This window comes from Lonchura striata, chromosome 3 (assembly GCF_050655825.1).
Source record: "Lonchura striata isolate lonStrDom1 chromosome 3, ASM5065582v1, whole genome shotgun sequence".
Taxonomy (NCBI): domain Eukaryota; kingdom Metazoa; phylum Chordata; class Aves; order Passeriformes; family Estrildidae; genus Lonchura; species Lonchura striata.
This window is the reverse complement of record NC_140705.1, coordinates 102,565,391-102,588,631: the sequence shown is the minus strand read 5'-3', so window position 1 is coordinate 102,588,631 and position 23,241 is coordinate 102,565,391. Positions and strand designations below refer to the sequence as shown.

The window sequence follows — 23,241 nt, the reverse complement described above, 5'->3', positions numbered from 1 at the left end:
AAAAAAGCCAACATTAAAGTAACTTTTACAGATGGCTGATTTGAGATGTAAGCATCTAAACTGGCACGTTTACTGTACTGCCTGCCATTGACCAACTCTTTGATGTGTTTGTTTCCAGGAACACCTGTCTGGTTCTTTGTGAAAATTGCTCCAATTCGAAATGAGCAAGATAAAGTGGTTTTATTTCTTTGCACTTTCAATGACATAACGGCTTTCAAGCAGCCCATTGAGGATGATTCATGTAAAGGTTGGTCTTTTTCACAATTATATATTTATGCTCCTTTTGTTTGTTTGCCCTGGTCTTGAAAGAGCTGAAATCCTTTAAATACCCAAGCCAAAGAATTACATGTTAAAATAGCTTGTAGCTGTGCCACTGGGGATGGACTTTGTGCAAGAAATGGTTGCTGATTTCTTTAGTGAAATTGTTCTGGCCTGCACTGGAAAGGGTCATTGCTAATGAACGCCCCAGGTGCTTCAGAATGCCCAGTTTACATAGTAAATAGGTACTGTTCTTCTTTTAAAATACACTGTTAACCCACTCTCCAGCATAGCCCTCAAGGATTCACAATGTTGCTCAACAGCCCTGTACAGATGGTGTGTGAAACTGTATGCAAAAACTGAGGAATCAATCCTGGTTGAGTCTAGCAAAGATCATAATAATTAAATTCTGCCTGACTCGATCTTGCTTGTCATTATTATGGGATTTGTTATGTTAAAATCCTGTTCTAGTTTCCTTTAGCCTATGTGAAGAGATTCCAGTTATCTTAAGTGGAATCAGGTTTAAGCTGTCCTAGTGGGTGAAGTAGCACTGCAGTGTTCTGCTCTTAACCCTTTGCTGAGCTACAGCCTGGAAACTTGGAAGCAAGCTCAGCTGTGACAGCAGCATAAACTTTCACTCAGGTTCAGATTCCATCAGAAATAGACCTTTTGTACCCTATGGAGAATTAGAGAGTCTTGCATCCTCTGGGGTAAAAAAGGATGTAAGTTCTCCTGTTGTTTGCATTTCTGTAGTATTTAATAATATTTGTAGTATTAAATTAAACAGGAAACTTACTGTGAAGATGAACTGATTTACGTTTGTTCTCAAATTGTTATTCTTTAAAAACATAGTTTCTCAAAAGTGGAAACACCTGTTACCATGAAAAAGGAAGTACAACCTTGACAAACATACCCTCTTTCAGTCTGTGTGGGTAATTTTTTTCTCCTGTTAATGCTATTTGCTTGGTTCCTTACTGCTTTAATAAAATCAAAAATCTTAGCTTGTCAGAAAGTTTGGGTCTATTTTTTCCCTGCCTAATGGTGCTCACTGTATACTGATGAGGAGTGACAGCACAGATAAATAAGGATGATGCAGTAAAGCTGGCTCTCATTTATTTGCTGGTAGTGAAGGCCCTTGCTTCATTTAGTCAGTTGATAAGCAGGACTTGCAGTCAGGAGTGGTAGCTGTGTCCTCCTGCTTTCACAGGGATTCCCTAATGTGGGAGAGATAGGGAGTTCATCCTTCACTTTCAACACAAAGAAACACTAACTTTTTTTTTCAATACAAGTGTGTTGGAGAAAGGGAATGCTAATTTACTTTTTCTTTTTAAATTTCCTTTGTATCTTGAAATTATGCTGTTCTTGCAGTGAGCATGGTAATTCTCAGTGGTTGCAATCTACAGCAGTATAGGCACTAAACCTACACATAAATGCATGGACTTGCAGAGGAGTTGATGATAAGAAGAATTTCTCCCTCTGGCCCAAGGAAGCTGGCAAAGTGACTACCAGAGGTTGCAAACAGAAGAACTGAATGTATTATTTAGAGGCCACTGGTTCACAGCTCTGCACTCTTTCCCTGAGTGCTATGTCTTTATGTACAGAAGGGCTTGTGCACTAAAATGAGTCTTCCGAATATTATTTCTGGATCTCCTAAAATTAATAAAGGTGCAGAAGTTCATGCTTGCAAAGAGTTCTCTGTCACTTTATACAGAAATCAAGCTTGATATAAATGGAACTGCACTTTTTGTTTTCATTCTTGATTTATCCCTTTTTCTTCCAAAATATACTTGCTGTAGGAATTTTCTTGAGTGATATTGTATTAATAACCTGATGGCTAGATGAGAAATTTCTTGGAGGAGCTGATTTGTCAAACAGAATTTTACATGTGTGTCCATGTCTTTAATGTTAGATCTCATTGTGCAATTCTGTACTGTGAGAGGGGGAAGAAAAGGCAGGTATGAGGTGTTAGATAATCATCTGTAGTAGGCTCTGGGATTCACAGAGTGGAAAAATTGTTTTGGAAGAACTAAAAAAGGTAAAATTGTGCTAGCTTGTTGTAAGAATCATTAACACACATGAGCTTTGAAGAGGGTATATTCTTTGTGCTGTGTGCAATGTTACACAGGACTTTGTAGCATGCTTTTGGGAGAGGGCAATTTTCTTAGGAATGTTTCTCATATTCTCAAACCAAATGGACTCTCAATCTGAAAAACTAAAACTGTGAACTGAAAACTGATGGCCGAATCAATTATTTTTCCTTCTTTCACCTTCAGTCAGTTTAGCAAGTATTTTCTTTTCTGTGTTCATATGTGTAATCGGTTTCCTATGCTTATAAGTACTTAATAAGCAATAGGTTGCCTGTAGATGCAGATATGTTAATAAAATGTGCTATTTGCACAGTTGCAGGACATTATAGTTTAAAGCATTTAAGGTTTTCAAAATGAATGCCAGTATGTCTATGTAAAGAAAAACACTAAATCAATCATATTCTTGTACTACATAAAGAGCAGATAATCTGTCAGGCTAAGCCTGCTTAGCTGTGGTATATCTTGGTTTTCTATCACCTGCTGGCAATTTCAAGCCTGATTTTCAGCTGCAAATGATGCAGCTCCTTGAGTGAAAAGTGTAGAGCTGTAATGGCAGGTGTTTGACTATATAAAGATGAATAGGCATCTTTCACCTGAAGGTGACTCAGAGGGATAGAAGGTCCCAGTACCATTTTTCATGCTTAATTTTTTAAATTGATTAATAATATCAGACATTGGAATAGGTGAAACAAGAAAGTTACATTAAAAAGTAGACTTTTCATTGTGACCTTTTTTTAATTGATTCAAGTAATTTAGAAATGTTTATTTTATGATTTCCATGGAAGGTAAGTAAGCTTGCTTTTAAATACAGCAGCTTTAAAATAGTGCATTCTAAATAAAACTGCTTAAAAATAGTGTCAGTGATGTTGATAATTTTTTTAAACAACCTCTTTCCACTTTTTCCCCTTTGCTTGCCCCTTGAAAAAAAGTCAGGGAAACATTAAAGAGGTTTACTTGAATAAAAGAAGGCAAAGTCAAGCTATAGCATAGATAAGTTTGGCTTGTCAAGTGCTAGGTTACCTTCTTAGCTGAATTTTAAAGTTTGTACTGTATTTGGAATTAATGCATTTTGTCTGTATGTCTTGCCTGGTTTAAGATCAAGCATACCATGTATGAGATGCTTGAGAATTAAGTATAAAGTGGAATGCATCGCTTTATGCAAAGCAATTATTTGTGCAGACAAATAGAAACTGTACTTTGAGTGGCTTGTTACAAGTTTGCCTCAACAGGTTTTGAATGTATGCATACAAGGTGAACATATCTAGAAGGATCTATGCTGTCTCATAAGAGCTTGAAAACTAAGCTTTGGATCCTAATTTTTGTTTTTGATACTTCATTTATATACAAAGAGGCAGTCAAATTCAGCATTGCTGAATCAACCATGCTGAATGGTTGTTGTCCTCCAAGATGATGTAGCCTTCTGTGCTTTGTAGCAATCATCAGTTGCTGTCTCCTCTGCAGAAGATGCTTTATTTCATGTTGCAGCTAAGCTGTCCTTCGCATAACAAGCAGGAGTACAGACACAAAAAATATTTTGTTTGTATCCTTCATCTTAATTCAGGGGAAAATTCACGTTTCCTCTTTTTTTAATCTTTTTTTTTCTGGAGGTTTTTGGGGGGGATTTTTGGTACTGTTTTTAAAGATATATTTATACGAACGGAGCCAGTGTTTGAAATATTTTGATTAAGATATACTCTGCTTTCGTCTGGATGAAATGTTTTCTTAAAAAGAGGAAACAAATGAAGGGGAAGTAGTGAGTATATTAAAAACTTCAGTATGCTTTCTCAGTCCAGATGGAAAAATAATACTGTTTTAGTCATGAGTTTTCAAAGAGAAGGAGCACTGAAGAGAACTGGATGGATGTAAGCAAGGATCTTTCATGTGTGGGAATACAAAGGTGGCTTGAGTGGAGGCAAGAACTGCTGGAATCTTGATTTATTCACATTTACACAGTGTGTTAACAACAGACCCATGAACAAACAAGCTGGTTCTCTAGCAGACAATGGTTTCTTGTTCTGACTCTCTGAATTGTGTAAGTCATGGATCAGCAATGTGGTAACAAGGGTTCTCTAACTGACACAGTTCCCAGTGTTTGAATTCTTGAGTTATCAAGAATGAATTGAGAAGAGTGGTTGGAAACAAATAGCTGCCTACAAATAAATAATAAGTGCTTTGTGCTTGAGTATCAACTTAAAAATACAGAAAGTTCAACTTAAGGCCATTGTTAAATGAAACTTTGTGCTTTAAAGAAGAAAAGTTTTGATGCCATAGCACAAAAGTATATTTCAATGCCATATTTCCACATGAAACAAATCTCATGGGACAGCTTTTGTAATCATTTTGTCTTGGGTGTTATCAGAAGCAATTTCTATTCATCTTTTTGCAAAAAAATGGTGGAAAACTGAAAGATCATGGAATGCAGGAGTGCTGAAATCAGTGCTGTTACTCTTGAAGGCTTTCCATCCTTTTGAAGCTGGAAATGTTTTAATGTCATCACATTGCTTTGTCTGTGCATTATATTTTCTGCAGAACTGAAAAAAGAGACCAAACAATGATAAAAATGGGTTAAAATCAAAGACAGTGCACGGGCAAGCACTACCATGGGGTGGTATCCAGCTTTATGTTTGGTTCCTGAATTTCAAGCTGTCTTGTCTTCTTTCTGAGCTTATCTTGTTTGAGGATTATATTTGCCTGTATTAGAACCACCTAGGATCACTAGATTTTAAATTTAATTTATATTTTCTCTGTTTCTAGAGGAAAACAATGGATGCAGGGCTATACCAACTGCTTGTATTGAAAGAGAATCCCAGTCCATATCATCTGGTCCCTCTGATTTAGCAGGACTGACACCAATATATTCTTACACCATTTTGACACTTAGTTCCTTGCCTTGGAAAGCTCCATGACCCTTAAAGTTTAGTGTTTATGTTCAGTCCTATGGCTTAAGTCCATTACTGGGCCTGTCTTTGTTGGATAGATAACTGACCTGCTGTTGGCTGTGTCTGTCCTTAGGGTTCTGGAGGAAAAACTGAAATAAATTCAATAGGTACTGTTGTCTTTTCAGGCATTATTGGAGATGTTATCATTCAAAAGGTTTAGTACTGGCATTCTATTTATTTTCTTTTTTTCTATGCCACAATCTGCAGGTCTAACTGTATGTTGGAGTTGCCACATTTTTATCTTTTTCTTCCACAAATACCAAAACCCCAAAAGGCAATACAAGGAGGAAGGTGTTGTGTGCTAAAGGTGAAATTCTTACACGTTGCACATGGATTCGGTGCTTGGTTTTAGGCAAACCATGGCACAGTGGTGGGAGTATCACCAAGCTGGGCTCCCAAGTGTGGTACCCTGTGTGTGGAGAGAAAAAGGGTATGTACTCCTAATTTGTGTCCACACCGCTTTAAAAAGCCAAGCTGAAAAGTGACACGATCTCTTGCCTAGAACAGTTATATTGCTTTCAGATCAGAGTTTGGAGTAGAGGGTGAATCTAATGTTTGTGGAAACAGTTCTTTTGTGAGCCATTTAGGCACCCACAAGTGGGATGTTTAGCACCTAGGGCAGAGGAGATGCTTGCTGGGGATGCTGAGGAGAGAGGAATGGGTTAAGCTGTGCTTTCAAAAGGAGATGACTCCTGGGAAGAAGGGGGGACACCCGAAGGTGCTCAGCATTCATAGGCACAAGTCATAGCACAGAGTTGTCTGGTAGTGCTTTTGTGCAAGAAAGTTGAAGTGAGGTGCTTCTTTTTCATCCTCTCTCTGTGTATGTCTGAGTAACCCAATTCTTAGAACAATGTTTGGAAGAAAACGCACACTGAAAGTTTGTCCTCAGCTTTTGAACCAAATTTCGCATCTTCCAGGAGAATGCCCTCCCCATCGATCCGGTTCGAGTTAGTAAAAGCAGCTGTCTATGTTAGCCGGCATTAGAAAACATTTAGCGCGTGGTACGGGAGGCAGGTTTCGAATTCCCGGGCGAAGCTGGAACTGCGTGCCCTGCTCCGTTTCCTGATGTCTGCGGGCAAGCCCCGCTCGTTCCGCTCCAGCACCACGGGCAGCGCCGGAGCGCCCGTCCCGCGCCGCTGCCCCCGGGAGCGCGTCCCCCTCGGGCCGGCCACCGGCCAGTCCTGCGCTGCGCCGGCTGAGGGGCTGGGCACGGCTGGGCGACATGCGCTTGAAGCTCATAAAGCCAGCTGGATCTGGGACGTAGCAAAAGTAGCACGGCCAGCAGTCCAGGAAAAGGATTCTCCCGCTCGGCTCCAACCTTACGTGACCACAGGTGGAGTATTGCATTCATCCAAATCCCCAGTGTAAGAAGGACCTGTTGAGTGAGTTTAGAGGAGGATCACAAAGATACTCCGAGGGCTGAAGCACCTCTGCTGTGCAGACAGACAGGGAGAGTTGTGTGTGCTCAGCCTGAAAAGAAGACCCCAAGGACACCTTATAGCACCTCCCGGTACCTAAAAGGGGTCTACAAGAAAGCTGTGTAGGCAACGTTTTCCAGCCAGAAACAGGTTCTCATTATAAACTGAATCTTCAAAGTGCTGAGCATCTTTAGTTTGAGTAGGAGATGAGGAGCAGGAGCTCAAGAGCTCCCAGGTGGTGCTAACATTTTTCAAGACTGGGACTAAGCGCACTGATATTTTCCTTTCAGTATACCAAAAATATCTAGATGTATACTGTGCCTATCTATTATGGCAAAGTACTGCTCATAAAGATTATAGTTGTAGCTAGCTCTTGTGACTACCATTGAAGGTCTTCTATTTTGAGGGATATTTGAAATCACTGTAAAAACCATTCTGAATTAAAATTCAGCATATGACTTCTCTGCCAGAAGCTGCTAAATGTTTAATCTGAGTTTGAGAAAATCTATTAGTATATTCCCTCTTTTGTTTAGAGAGAATAAAAATAATGGTTTTGTTTTGCTTTTCTGCTCTGCTTTTTATTATCTTATGTATATTTCCCTGCTTATTCCAGATCTATGCTTGATGGATCTAAAGCTAGATTCACTTCTGTTACAGACAACTGTAATTTTCATTGTGCATGACTCTAGCCTTACATCTTGATTAGTCTGGAGTGTCTTCTGCAGTGCTGTGAGATCCAAATCTGATCGTTAGCTTTAATATGAGATTATTGTATAGTGGACATTTATCCTTGCAAAATATGCAGTTCATGTGGCAGAACTTTTGTAGAGTCATTGAATACAAAGTCACAGCAGTCATAGGTTTTATTACTGTACCATGCTGACTTTTCTGACTTGCTTATGTCTGGTACTTGGTTAAATTATACTCCCTTCTAGTCAGTATTAAAGTAGATTGCTCTGTTTTAATAACTTTTTCTCCCTTTAGTCATGAGAGGTTTTATGAGTTACACTTGCAGCTTTTTTTGGTAATGTGTGTCTAATCTTGCATGTTTTCTCAAGGTTGGGGGAAGTTTGCCCGCTTGACCCGTGCCCTCACGAGCAGCCGAGGAGTGCTGCAGCAGCTTGCTCCCAGCGTGCAGAAAGGAGAGAATGTTCACAAGCACTCAAGACTTGCTGAGGTAATTTTTTCTTTCCCCAGGAGGCTGTAAAGAAATGTTTTTAGCCTTTGTGGGTATGTAATCTCTGCACGAGCCAAGAACTGTCAGTCTTCCCTCCCCTGGGAATCTGGTGCATGTGTTGTGAAATGTGTCCTATGACAGCAGAATGAAAACAGGTGTCCCAAAGACTTCATGCGGCCTAATTGTTGTTCCATATATTAACATATATTAAAGTCTTAGAAAGGTGTTATTAAAATAATACTTTCTCACTTAGTTTCCATTCTTCTGAGGATCTTAATAAGAATAGGATCTTGGACTATCTACTTATGTGTGAGGTGAGAAAAACTCAGTCTAGTACACAAGGAAATCCTGGAGAATCCATGGCACAGTTATTCTCTGAATTAATTTATGTCTAGTTACTTTTCAGTGGGATCCCAATCCTGCATTACCAACTGGTTAAAACCTATGTTTAAGTTACTGCTTTTATGGACAGAACAGTTGTAAGATGCCACAAGCAGCACTGCAGGGAGATTAGGAAAGTGAAACCTTGTGATTTAAGTAGCGTCTCAAAGTTTTGAGATAAGCTCCAGGCAGAGAAGGCCCCTTGAAGCACTTAGGGTGTGAGGGCTTTCGCCACGAGGGGGAGAGACTGTCCTAAATTTCCTGTAGCTGTCTCCTGGGCCAGTAGCAGGGTCTCCCTGGGGAGAGGTCTGACATGGTGTTAATGACAGCACAGCCAATATGACATGGCAGTCCTGTGTCACTTCCTGCTGTGAATGCCATGGCAGCAGCTAGGACTTGACAATAATTCTTGATCTGCCTGTGCAGGTGGAGGTGTAAGGTGTTGATGGGCTCCATGAGGTCTCCGTATTGTCAGCTGTACTATACTCTACTAGTTCTGTTGTATGCATCTCAGTTTCTATGCAAACTAAAAGTCACCTGTCTTCTTATCAAGTGTCATGGCAAAATTCTTGCAGACAGGATCTTACCTAGTCAGTATTTAATACAGAAGAACTCAAGAAGGGGAATCCAATGGAAGCAGAGAAATAACATGGATCATACTAGCACAGGGGAGGGACAGACATTCACAGGGACACTGTATTGCAGGAACACCATGTGATTAGCACGTGTCCACCCTGAGGTTCCTTTAGTGTCCTGGAATTTGGAACAGTTTTCCTCCTAATATTACTCAAGGCTGCATATCAAAGAATCCTTTCTTCTCTTTAGATCTCTGTCCTTGAATTTTAGCTCATGCTAAAATGTAGGCAGTGAATGTAAGGCAAAGGGTCTGAGGTTATTCTGTTTGGCAACAGTCTGGACGTCAGTGACTACATGTTAATGAAACTTTCTGCAAGTCGTGCTCAACAAGTCTTTGCAAGTATTCTTACTGGCAAAGCCAATTGATTCATTACAAATAATAAAGGGCAAGTGCATAGTTTACATGTCTGAAATGAGTTTCTTTAATTGCTGACTGAATATTGAGGTCATAATTTTACAAAGAACATTAGCCCCAGCTGTAATGTTAGGTAGCTTTTTTTTCCACTGTAATTTCATTTAAGTCAGTAGAACTACACTACACAGAAAAGAGGAGTGCAGATAACCATACAGACAAGACCACCTTTCTTTATTTGAAGATATATGGGGTGCCAGGTTTCTCATTCTGCAAAGGTTTCTTCATAATATTGAATACAGGATCTCTAACAATTACCTGTTGTATTTTCAAATATTTTTCTTTTTTTTTTTCTTCATCCCTGCAGTAGCCTATCTGAAATTTTAAAACTCATCCTTTTTCTTTTGCTACTCACTGTGACATTTCACATCAATCTTGGTTGTGTGAGAAAGCTCCACGTATATTACAGTGTTATTTGTGTTGCCCTTAGTTATTTATCACTTATACGTTTAAATGTCTTGGGAGGCTGTTGCATCCTAGAACCTGAGTAGAGCAAGCCACCACAGCTTACAATTTTTTATTGTTTATGGAACAGTTTAAGAAAGGTGTTAGTGACAGACTAACAAGCCATGTATAACACAAGCAATGTCTGTGAAGCTTCAGTCTCTGACTTTCACCAATAGGCATAGTTTTTTGGTTTTTTTTTAGCCTGACTTCTGTAATAGCAGTCATATGAAAACTACTCAAATTAATAATGCAATTAACACAAGGGTATTAGGTAAATGTGAGGCAACACTTTGCAATTGGAATTTGTAAAAGTAACTGATGCATTTCTGTTGCTTAGTTGCCAAGGAGCAGATTGTAGGGATGGTTCTTCCTGGTCACTGGAATGAATAGAGTCCTGACACATGAATGAATACATGTGTAATCTGGCACCTGTGGTCTTAGCTGATGTATTCTGCACCTTTGCCAGCCAGTTCTGGGTAGATAAGACTGTGTCAAAATGAAAAAAAACAACTTATAGTTATTAGAAATAAAAGCAGAGAAATTATCATGGTGCTTAGCAGCACTGCTTAAGAATGGAACTTCTATCACTTTTTTTTTTTTTAACATTATTTACCAGGAACTTAACTGCCAATCAAAATATTGTGGCTTAGCACCTAGCCCTTATTTTAGGAGCAATTTGTGTGGGTGCTTGGGAAAACAAATCAAGGGAGAGTGAGAGAAAGCAAATAGGTGCAATTGAGAACGTGAAAAGGAGAGATTAATCTGGAGATGAGTGAATGTTTCTGTTAGCTTTCTTTTTGCCCCCCAGTCATACAGTCATAAAAAGAAATAAATAATTGTAACCACATTTGATGCAATTTATGACTCCTGTCTTGGGATATATTCACCATTTTGTAAAAAAAAATAAGATAATAAAAAAATTTGCTGTATTTGAAAAAGAAAATGGTCTTGTAAAACCCACAATGAAATTTAGTGTTTCTGCTCTTGGAATAAAATTCTCCAGTGTTAGAGAGCTATTAAAGCATTATGCATCATTGCCACAAATAATAAATGCAGATAATACAGCTGTATAATCTGATGAATAGTATGTACCTGAAATTATACTTTCATTAATAAGTTTCTGAAATAAATATTTATTTTATTATGATAAGACTGTATAATAGTGAAAAATCTTCCAAAACCAGAGCTGTTTCAATTATTCAGAAAATTGGAGTAGTCAAATTGTCCAGTGCACATGAAAGGAAGCTCAGCATATTGGTTTATATAGTTGTATATATTTTCTTCATGATTACTTTTATATCAGTCTCTTGGGGTTTGGTTTTTTCCTCTCCAGGAGAAGTAGCTTTACAAGCAGTTTGAATGTGGTTAGTTCATTTGGGTGTGTAACCACACCTGCCTACTTCAGCAAACCTGTCTCAGGTTGGCACTACTCTTCCTAGAAGCTGGAGAGCAGCAGGAGTTCCTTGCAATCGGGCAGAAGGTACTTTGCATTGGCCTGGGTTTGGTGGGTGGTGCAGAGAGAGTGGGGTTTATATCTCTGAGTCTCCAGATGAGCCAGGGGTGATGTGTGTGTGGGGAAGGATGGTGAGGAAATAGACTTGGTGTGGCCTTTGGCGTGAAGTGGAGCAAGGAGCTCTTCCAGCGCAGTGACCTGACAAAAGCTTGATCTCTAGCACTAAGCCCTGTGAGCCTCCTTCCATGGTTTCTGTGAAGCACTGAGCTCTTTTGTTGTGTTTTCTGATAAAGGCACATGCTTGTTCTCTGAGATTGTTAGGCTTTGTTTTAAGTGTGTTTCTCTTCCTTTGGTGAAATGAAGAATTTGGTGCTTTGAGAGCTCTTGGCTGGCACTGCCAGGCACTGTGAGACTTTTGCCAGCGTGCAAAGCAAGTTGTCTTTGCTGGGAGAGATAGTGTGAGCTGGGGCAGTGCCCTTCTTTCACCTCAGACTGTGAAATCTTCTCTAGCAGTGCCAGCAAGATGGGAGGGGTTTACAAAGGTGCTAGTGTGTTAGTGATGTAGTGAGAGGGAACCCAGGCTAGAGTTTGTCACCTCCACCCAAAAGGAGGACTGTAGATGCCTCTAGCTTTCTGCAGGTGGCTTTCCCCATCTGGTGAGTGATTGGAATCCCTGTGTCATTCCTTGATGTCTCTCTCCTGTCCCTCCATTCAGGATTCACACCCACAGTGCTGCTGCACATCCTTCTGCTGGAGACCAGCTAAAGCCATGGCCCCTGGTTTCTTTAAATAACCATTGCTAGGGCTTCTCCAGAGACCCCAGGGGGATAACAGAAGTTCAAAAGACTTATTTGTAAGGTCTCTAGCTATTAAGATAGTTTAGGGCATGTTTACTTTCTAAATAGAAAGGGAAGGAGATGAATCAGTCATCAATCCTTTTATTTTCCTGCACTGTAGCCCTTGAATCTCAAACAGGTAAGGAGAGAGAGCTTTGTATTTGGTGATGACATTTTAAACCACTGAAGCAGCAGTTTGTTGTCTTAACAAGTTGGAACTAGACGTCTGTTTTTTTCTGCTTTCAGTTCAGTTTTACATCCTTGCAGTTCCACTGGCTTTATTTTAATTTTCTTTTTTCTCTTTATAGCAAAATGTTGGACACCATTTTTGCCAAACGGGGATTATTCTTGCCTTTTCCCCTAATTGGGTATGCAGGCACACATTAGTATATTTTCCAGTAAATTTAGTTCTGTTGATGAAAAATTTTCACAAGTTCTTGGAGTGCAAAGAGAGCAGCAGTGACCAAAAAGAGGTGCTTTATGTAAGTCTCAATCTATAACTTATGTATGTATAGGTAAGAACCATCTGACAAGAGCAAACAATATTTTTTTTCAGTTTTTAATGATTGATGTTCCTGTGCTGATTAGAATAGTTATCAAACTATTGGACTTACTCATGTCATACCAGGGGCTAAAAAAAAAAAGCTGTAGTCAGCCTGTGATTGCAGAAGAAGCAATTATGGTTTCCTGCATTTGAAGGGTGATCCTGTCTCCTCACACCAGTAAAATCTCAGCATTAGAACTGAAATCCCACTAAATGAAAAATGTTGCTATGTGATGGAGGTGCTTGGTTTTGCTGATCAATTATTCCTGTGAGTGATATTGCAGAGGACTCTCTTTGCCCAGTGAAGCATATTTCAGGCTTAGGATCCTATATTAGAGCTGCTGGTCATGCAGAGCGTCATAAAAGCCAGTTGTTACTCTTTGCTTTCCAGGTGATTCAGGTACAGCTGCAATGTGTAAAAGGGAGGGCAGGAGATATTTGCAGTATTGATTTGGGCTAGAGCTTTTGTTGGGAAAAGACATCCCAATATCTGTCACTGGGACTGCAAACAAGCCTTGAAGGGAATGATGCTCTGAGTACACACATGGACTCCATACACACCCTCTGCCTCTTCCAGTCACACCAGTGGCTTTTGGGGAGTGCCTGGGCTGGCCAGTGCCTCCTGCAGAGAAGAGAGACTGAATGTGCCTTGTGCTGCTTCCAGCTCCTCTCAACACAGGATAGCTTAATTCCCTTTTATTTTGGTAGTATGGAAAACCTACATGAATCAGGGACAGGATCAATAGACTACATAATACTGCAGTGAACATGTTTGAGTTCTATGTGGGTTTGCTGGAGAAATGTTCCTTTCTCCTCTTTGTTGTCATTCTAGACAGTCACAAACAAAAATACAGAGTCCTCTTATTTTTTTTTAATAGATTTTTTTTTCAAACTCTTAATGCCTCTGTGGTAACATGCAGGTCTGTCAGAGAAGGTCATGTTAATTCTCTTCAGGAGAATTGGGCTCAAAGTCAGCAGGCTTGCAATTCCCATTCTCATTTACACGTGTGTGAGGAACTGTGGTCTGACAGTGTTTGACCCCTGTTGTGTACACAAGTAAGTGATTATGTGAGGTTCAAAGCAGTAGGGAATTCCATCTGAGACTGTTTTGTCGAAGTAGATCTTGTGTAGCTGATTGTTTTCTTTTGTCCTCTTTGGCTGAAACTGTCGGAAAAAATCTCACCAGTTCACCAAAAAAGAAAAAAAAAAAGAAAAAAAAAGACACTCAGAAAAGCCTGGAGATAAAATCCACTTCTAAATAACTGACATTAAAAAAGCTGAGATAAGGAGAAAGAAAGGAAGACATCCTTCTACTCTAGCTGTGTTGTCTTATCTTTTCCCAGAGAAAAACAGCCTTTTAATTTCCTTCCCTGCTTCCTGTTGCTCTGAACTATGTGTAAATAAATGTGAAAAAGGAACCATACTCCTAAATACTTCTCACTGGTTCTGTGAGTTTGGCATTACCAAACACATTTCACTCAAGCAAGCCTTCATTCTTCTTTCAGTTTTCATTTATAACTCATTCAGGGTAAAATTTGCTTTAAAATTTAACTTCTCTTTATTTGGACATATATATATGAACATATATATTTGGACATATATATAACTTCTCTTTATTCTCTTTATTCTTGACGTTGATTTCACCCTCATGTATATCCATATATATAAACAAACACATTCTTATTCATAGATATGTGAAGGAAACTTGAGTTCCCAAGAATTACGTATGTGGTAATACTGTTTTTGCAGCAGTGGGAAGAACTGGGGAGAGAACAGATCTAAAATGGACAGCATTGACTGAGACTGCAGTTATGCTCAGTGTCAGCGTGTGCTCAGCTTGAGGTCCAGGGTTGAAAACACATGCTGGTAGATCATCTTCTGCAGCAGGGCTTTTCTGAATTCAGACCTAGCTGCAGTGTCATTCAGCAGTGCTCCTCAGCAGCTCCCCTAAATCCTGCCTTCAGTTTGGAGTCCCCTACAGCCAGAGGGACATTCAGGCATTGGAGCGTGTCCCAAGAAGGGCAAAGAAGGCAGTCAAGGGTTTGGAGAACAAGTTTGATGAGAAGCAGCTGGGGGAGCTGGGATTGTTTAGCCAGGAGAAAAAGAGGCACAGGGGGACCATCCCCTCTCTACAAGTGCCTGAAGGGAGGTTGTAGCAAGGGGAGGTCCACCTTTTCCTCCAGGTGACAAATGACAGGACCAGAAGAAATGGCTTCAAGTTGCACCAGGGGAGATTTAGATTAGATATTAGGAAAAATTTCTTCACTGAAAGGGTTGTCAAGCATTGGTACAGATATCCCAGAGAATGGTGGCATTACTGTACCTAGAATTGTTCAAAAGGTGTGTGGATGTGACATCTGGGAGAAGTTCTCCAGCTTGTTTGTTGGAGAACATGGAGGTACTGGGTTAATTGTTGGACTCAACAATCTTAGGGTCTTTTCCAACCTTAATGATTCTATCTTTCTATGGCTCTACGCCATCAGGTAGTTAAGATACTGAACTTCTCTGAATGAAAAGATGAAGTCCAAAATGAGTTTATTGAGGCTAATGATAGATATCTGTGCTCTTTGGATCTGCACAGTCCAGAGAAGAGGAAAAAAGGCCTGTGCATTCATGATACATTGTAGTTTTGAGACTATTTCAGTCAAGGTCTAGTGAAGAGTTAAGTAGCCACTATTGAAAAAAAATGTGGTCCAGTGCTCCTGCTGCTGGGCTGGAGCTCAGTTGTGTGTTGTTCCTGGTTTTGCCATCAATTCCTATTCACACTGGCCTACCTGCCTATTCTTGCCCATTATTTTTCTGTCTCATCTATCTAGATAGCTGAAGGGGTTTTCTCTTCTCTGTTTGTCTTGGACACTCCATAATTTAGACTTAGTGTCAAAAAATAATCAATGGCATTAAAAGAAACAACTGTTCTTTGTTTGATGCTGATTTTCTTGGCTTGCTTACTATTTGGTGGTGATAAAAGGAGTTAATGGACATGAATTTTTATGAACTGTTGTACTGAGCTTGAGAATCTAGTGTGAAAAAATTAAGCATGTTTTCTTTTTCCTCTCAAATCTCTCTTGACTACAGGTATTGCAGCTGGGTTCTGAAATCCTCCCACAGTACAAACAAGAGGCACCAAAGACTCCACCACATATAATTTTGCATTATTGTGTATTCAAGACTACCTGGGACTGGATCATCTTGATTTTAACCTTCTACACTGCTATTTTGGTCCCTTACAATGTCTCCTTTAAAACTAAACAGAACAACGTGGCATGGCTAGTAGTGGACAGCATTGTAGATGTCATTTTTCTGGTTGACATTGTGCTTAATTTCCATACCACCTTTGTGGGGCCGGCAGGAGAGGTGATCTCTGACCCCAAGCTGATTCGCATGAATTACTTGAAGACCTGGTTTGTGATTGACCTGCTCTCCTGCCTGCCATATGATGTCATCAATGCATTTGAGAATGTTGATGAGGTCAGTATACCACTTCCATCCATTTATTATTACTTGGTGGTTGTGGGGGGATGTGGGACAGATGAGAGAAATGTGTGTTTTTAAATGTATTGAATTACTGTACATGTCTCTGGTAGCCACCCACAGCATGCACAGAAATTTGCTTATGAATCCTAGCCAGAAGGCTCATTTTTTAATTTCTGCTGTAGTTTCCGGTGTTAAAAATGCTGTGTTTATTTTCATTCTTTCTGTGAAGAAAAGGAGGAAATCCATGGTTATTTTCCTTTTTCTGCACCCTCAGGGTTCAGGAGGTCAGGTAGAGGCAGACAGCAGCACCTTTGTACAGCTCTGAGGAAAACTGCTCCATCTGACTGAGCAGGAATAGTTTGGGCTGTGTCAGGACAGTTTGTTGGGGCAGGCTGTGCTTGCTGTGGCTGATGACTGATCAGAGTAGTTCTGCTAATGCCAGCTCTTCACAGGAACAACTGGGAAGTAAAATACACATTTCTCAGCTGCTTCTAGTACACTATGGCAGGTGGCAAAGAGGCAGGCAGTGACTCACTGAATCGTCTTTGAGCACTAAAAAATACTGTGGAGATCTGTGCAGCATTGTTTGGCAACAGTATTTTTAGAGGAAGGTGAAGCAATTGAAGGTGCTTGTTTGGTAATTTTATAACTAAATGAAATCTAGATTGGAAATCTAGACTCTTCCTTAGTTCTTAATTTCTCTGGGAATAGATCACAATCCAGAAAAAGAACTAACATTTAGACATATTAATCCAGAAAACTAGTATTTTTTAACTGCTTGTTTTTTTTGATCAGTCTGCCAAGAAAATATTCCTAAGGTAAATACATTAAAGTTCCCTGCCTGAATAGTTAAGAGAGTTAATGAATTTTTAATAAAATATTAAAGAGGATTCCAGCAGCCTGCTTACTAGTTATATGTTATAAAATCATCAACTAGTTATGTCTCTGAGTTTATCTGTGACACATGCTAAAGCTGTAAGATGCAGAATCACAGGGTGGCTGGGCTTGGAAGGGATCTCTGGAGATCATCTAGTCCAAACCAGCTGCTGAAGCAGATTCACCCAGGGCAGGTTGCATAGGATTTCATCCAGGTGGGTTTGAATAACTCCAGAAAGGAGAGGGATTTACATACCTACCTCATCAGGGCTTAGTATTTAAATCTTAGCCTGTAAAATTTAAATTTTTTATTACTTCCTTTAAAATATGCTCATGTTACAAAGGACAGCCTAGCTATCAAAAGAAAACTATGCCAAGTGAAATATAGGGAAAAACAAACACCATTACTTTTTTAAAATCACACTATTTTTTATAAAATTTAAAGTAATTTTCTCAATGACTTGAGGACAGGTAGGCAAGCTATTAAATGCAGTGAAAAAAATGTGATGTTATTTGATATTTAATTCCCTGGAGAAGTTTTCATTTTATATCAAGCTACAGACAGAAATAACACAAATTAGATCAAGCAAAAAAGCCTTGTGAAACCTGTCCTTAAGTATTTGTTTGTCATATGAAAGACCCAGACTGCAGATTATTCTGCAAGGCTTTCACATATTGCTTTGCTGTGACACTGATAGAGTGATGGAACGAGTGGCCATATGTCAGCTTCTGACATTTAGTCAGAAGGAGTAAAAATAATAAATAAAATTAAAAAATAAATGAGGCAATGACAAAAAAAACCCCAACAAAAGCAAACAAACTGGGAAGGAAGATTTTCTCACCCATTACAAGTAGAAGCAGCCTGGTGAAGATTTTGCTGAAGGAACACTTTTGACTTTAGAATCGTAATGTGACCTACAGAACATCCCTGAGGTAAATGTCTATACCAGTGGCTGTGACAGCCCTTGAACTGAACACAGATGATTTTGGACTCATGGTGGCAATTCTGCAGAGAAGTCCTTGTGTGAGTTTGTATTTCTGCAGGTTCTCCATCTCAGTGTTGCCTTGCAGCAATGAGAAGCTGATTGGTACTTCAGTATCCTCATGGCTCTTCAGCAGTCTCCTTAATCAGTATAACAGTGTTAGTTTTAGTTATTCTACTGCTATGCCCAAGGGAAAAAAAAATCAACGTTTTTCTTGATGCTGTCCTTTCAAGACTGCTCATCTGCATTTCCCACAGTGGGTTCTGACATTTGGCTGGTATAAATCGTTGCAGGATCATTAGAGCAGAGTTTCCACTGGTGAAAATTGCCATGCTTCTACTGAGGACTCATAGGCTGGTTTATGGGACCTGAGGGGTTTTGCCTGCAATGCCAGCAGAATAACAGTGCATATCATGAGGGGGTTTGGGAGGTAGATGCTGATCAGTGTTTCAAGAACTGCCTATAGAGTGAAAGATAACCTTTCAGTAAATATGAAAAAAATAAAACCTGCATTCAAGGAATCTTGAAAGCAGAATATCTTTGCCTTTTATCTTTTTTTTTTTTTTTCTGTTGTGTAGAGCATTCCCTTGTGGGTCAACTGCTTTCCCTTCTTACTGGTTTAAATTTACCTCCCTCTTTCCCTGGATTATACACCATATAATTTCACAGCTGGATTAAGTGAGGTGCAAGGCTGCCCTGCTCAATGTGCAAATAAGCAAACAGAACTGTTATCTGTGTGTCACTTTAATTTTGCTAGAGGGAATTCCCTTAGAGCCATGGCACTGGAGTCAGTAGCTGGCCATGGCTGCTGCAGGATCTTTTTTTTTGTTTTTGTTTCTGAAGTCCTAATGAGAATATTCTTGTAAGAAATGGCCAGAGATGAAATGATACCCAGTGTCAACAGTGGTGATAAAAATGAAGAATATGAATTGCTATATTCCTGATATTTTCCATACATGATTTTAGACAGGAGGAAATGGAATCCTGCCTTTGTTGCAGTCCCTATAATGAAGGGGGACTGGGCCAGGTGGGAGCTTGCTTATTTTGCTGTCTGCTGTCATTATCTGTTTAAAAAAAAGGCACTCAAGACTCTGAGAATGTCATGGAGGAACTAACTTGACAAGTCAATTTGTTTTTAAGAATGTTGTAATTACTGTGATGGAGACGAATTGATTTACAAGGGACATGGGACTTGCAGCACTAAAAAAGTAAAAAACTGTATAATAGGGTATTGAGGGTGCCTTTTTTGCTCTGGGCAGTTTTGGGACTGTCCCATGACTTATCTCCAGATTAATAGTGAAACCATTTTTGTCATCTTTAAAATGATCCACTAATTGTAATAGATGAAACTAGAGCTGATCAATATTTTTGGCAAGCAGATACTCATTGAAAAAATCTGGTATTGGATTTTTTTTCCTATTTTGAAGTAACTTTTTGTTTTGCACGTTACTTCATTATTCCATTATAACATATAACAGAAAATATTTTCTTGAAACAAAATTAAGTGTGACTTCTGTTTTTTCAGACAATTTCAAAATTCTTTGGGGTTGTTGCAGTTTGGAACATTAGTTTATTTTCAATTCTCATTTTTCAATATAATTGAAATTCCAGTTTCCTCTCTGCATGGTTGAGAATATTTTTGTCCATAAAAATAATTTGAATTCATTAACTATTAATCAATACAACTATTATTAACTACAATTAATTCAAGAGGCACTTAAGTATGAATAGCCACATTCTACAGATGGAAGAGGAAAGAAAAAACATTAATGTCTTTGTTCAAGGCCATATAATTATACAAGAGACTGATCTCAAGTGCTGTGCTCAAAGACACAGTACAGCATTTCATATTCAGACATGAGCAGAATTCAACAAATGAAGAAATGAATAGCTGTAGAGAATTTTCTCTTGTTACCCAAATGAAAGTAGAGTTAAGGATATTTCTCCTGGCTTTTATATATGGGAAACAAATTACACAGTTAAATACAAATTATTTTCTTGACCTGACAGAATTTCAACAGAAGAAAATGTACCATATTCATATTGATTGATGAATCAACTTAATGCCAGGTTTGAACTTTCTATTGTTAAGAGAATACATCATGCTGTAATTTAGTCTGAGTAAGAAAAGAAAATATTTGTCTAAAATTTAAACAGCCCTTGAAACATGTGGTGTTGGTCTCTTTTCAAATTTGAATGATCAAAATAGCATTTGTCAGTAATTCTTTACAGTAATTAGTATTATTCCTCACTTAAGGAAGTACCACCTACTTTGGGGGGTAATATCTTTTTGTGTTCAGACATCAATCAAAAACCAAGCTTAAAGAAAATTCCACATTTTTTGCCAAGAACAGTGCAATTTAAGACTTTGAATTCCAGAGCATGTTTTTGCAGTGTCAGCTTGAGCAATTTCATACTGTGGTTTTTGTCCATAATGCCATAAGATTTAATTTATATTGGAAAAAATTTGACTTATTACATGTAATGGTGTTGTGAAATCTCATGGTAGGAGTGGAATCCAGTCATGTCACCACCATATAAATCTCTGAAACAGGGAGTTTGTAGCAGTAACTGCTATATGTGTTTGAGCCGAGCACTGTGATCAATTGTTGGCTGATGCCAAATTGAGAACCATGTATCACTCTATTAATTGAGGTAGAAGAGAAATAAATGCATAGTAAAAGATCATTAGAAAAGATACATTCAATATAAATGATGTAGTGCTTAGTTAAGTGAATAAGAGAGAAGCTAGCATGTAGGAAAAGAAGATGTACAACTTTGAAAGCCAAAATTTATGATGATAAAAGAAGTCCCAGAAAAAAATACAATATGGAATAATAGAAGTAAATGAAGATAATTAGTGCTAAGTGAGTGTGGTGCAGCTGGAAAGTAAACAGAGAGTTGAGAGAGGAAAAAATGAATGTGTTGCTGGTCAAATTGTTGGCAGCTCTCTGAGGCAGTACTTTTGCAATAGATTAATTTAAACCTTGTTAATGGGATAATCTCTCATGCTAATACAAATTAGCTATTTAGGAATTACTGAAGCAGCTACACTGGAAAGCATGCAACTTCCCTTTTTTTTAACCACTGCATTCAATAAGGGGCAAGGGAATAAATTATAATATTTACAGTTTTGTGGAATAAAGTGGGACCTACAAAGAAAGATTTTGGGTTAGATTAATTTTACAAACTGGAAAATGTAATTTTAAAAGTATTTTTAAACTGTAAACATCTGAGTAATATGACATCTGTTTGAAATAGTAGTTGACCACTCTTATTTGAATCTGTCCAATGAGACAGTGCTGTATTTTGCATGTGAGTCTATTGCTAAATCTAGCAATGAATGAATAATTTTCTATGGCTAATTGGAATTTTAAAGTAGTCATAACCTACTTTTAATGTAATGTTTAGCAAAAAAAACCCCAAAAAAACAACACAAACCCAGCTGTGCATCACAGAGTGTGATCCAGGCATAGAGGAGATGTTGGCAAATTGTGGTCCTTGGATGAGATGAAGGTAGACAGGAGGGATAAGTGAGACCCTGTGGACTGGGTGACACCTACTGGGGTTCTGGGGAAGGATGAGCAGCTGGGTTATTGTGCCCAGGTGGGCAGGGGAGGGCTGGAACATGGGCCTTGGGTTGGGCATGTAATGATGAAGAAGCTCTGCTTGGGCGGGTGTCCCTGTGTGAGGAGCCCCAGGGAAACAGGACAAAGCCCATGGGAGGTGTGTGCTGGGGGCTGGAACCTGCCAGAAACCCTCGGGGCATGGCTAGGAAGGTCCTTGGTGTGGCTCCTAGGTGGTATTTGGAGCTTCAGAAGGAGCTTGGCAGCCTTGAACTGTGGAAAAAGCAGAGTGTGGTGGGAAGGAAAAGCAGTAGTGGAGGAGGAGGGCTGCTTGTCTGACTTCTGTAAGTGCCTGTGTTCTGCAGCATTGCCCCAGGGGGCTGTGACAGGCAGGAATTACTCCTTAGCAGACAGGTAGGTGGAAGGAGTATTTTGGGGAAATGCAAATGGTGTAAAGCAGATTCCTGGGGTTAAGTGCACAGCCAGGATATCAACCAGCTAGGCAAAAGAAGCATTTTCTGTTCAGAGACTCCTGGGGATTCAAGTGAGGGTGTCTCTCTTCTCTGTCTGCTTTGTTCCACATCTCCTCATCTCTTCCCCCTCCCATTTTTTTTCCCAGTCAAATATGAGCTTTTCTATCTTCCTCCCGTAAAAACCTCCCAACCTCCATGCTACCCATCACATGCCATTTTTATGCTACCACGTGCAGGGGCAGGCTGTCTTTTCCCCCAAAATCCTCAGTTTTCCAAATTGTGTTGATGGATATAGGCACTGCAGGGCTCTTGTGCCTTGGAAGACATTCAGGGTTAAATTCTCTCCTATGCTATAATCCTAATTCTGCTACCTTCCCATGTTTTACCCAGGCTCAGACACCTTGGTGGCTCAGGGACTTCTGCTCTGTCTGCTGATGGATAGCCCCTACCAAAAGAGAACTCCAGAGCAGGATGTGTTGCTGTGTCCCTGCCTGGTGTTGACCTTCTCTGTAGGTTCTACTTGAGGCTTTTAAGAGTCCTGTTGACTCTTCTTCTGCACTCCAAATGTTCAGATTAGTCTTTCTGCTAAGTCACAGATAAGTAAGGGTGTTACTGAATTTCAGGGCTACTTCTTCATAGCTTTGAAATGCCTGACATGATTTATCATTCTGTTAAAGAGAGAATAGTAGTCTACATAAGCTATTCAATCTGTATCAGGCTAAAAGAATTAAAAGGCTGAATTACATTTTCAGTGATAATGTATGGTGATAGCCTTTGTCCACGGAGAGATAATTGAATATATTAGAGTCTGAATTATTTCAAAAAGCTGCTGTTAGAGCGAGACTTACACTGTGTATAAAGGGAGGCATGTTCCAGAGGCAGGGATCAGTTACTCTCCCCCATTCAGCACACTTCTATCGATCTGAGGCAGAAAGTCAGATGAGATGACAAAGGGTATTTGTTTGAGTAGCTAAGTGGTTGCTCTGTAGTCTATTTCATATTAGGGATAGAATTAGAATTGGGAAAGATGGAGAGGTATTAGATGCCAGTAACAATAATATTATTTGGGTGTTTTGCTTCTTTGAGATCAGTAAACAGCTTCTGGAACTGGCAGTTGCTTTGAATCAGAAGCACAGGGAAGCAGACTATTGTCTATCGACGGGTAATTTTTTATTTGCTACCAGAGAAAGTGTGATTTCTTTAGGTTACTTATGTGTCATCTTTATTTTTGTTTTTCCTCTCAAAGTAAAAGGAAAATAGAGTTTGTTTCCTGTTTTTTGT

At 39.3% G+C, this 23,241-nt stretch overlaps 1 protein-coding gene across 3 annotated transcripts in view; it reads left to right on the top strand.

The window, feature by feature from the left end:
* KCNH1 (potassium voltage-gated channel subfamily H member 1) overlaps nucleotides 1-23,241 on the top strand; it is a 175,402-nt gene that overhangs the window by 21,304 nt on the left and 130,857 nt on the right. For 2 of the 3 annotated variants that reach the window (XR_014954014.1, XM_021547543.4), the window contains exons 4-6: nucleotides 119-247; nucleotides 7,761-7,879; nucleotides 15,664-16,056. Coding sequence is in view for 2 of the 3 variants with exons in the window: in XM_021547543.4 (XP_021403218.3) it covers nucleotides 119-247; nucleotides 7,761-7,879; nucleotides 15,664-16,056 (641 nt within the window). In the remaining variant the exon portion in view is untranslated. The other variant, XM_085576002.1, reaches the window with a different exon arrangement.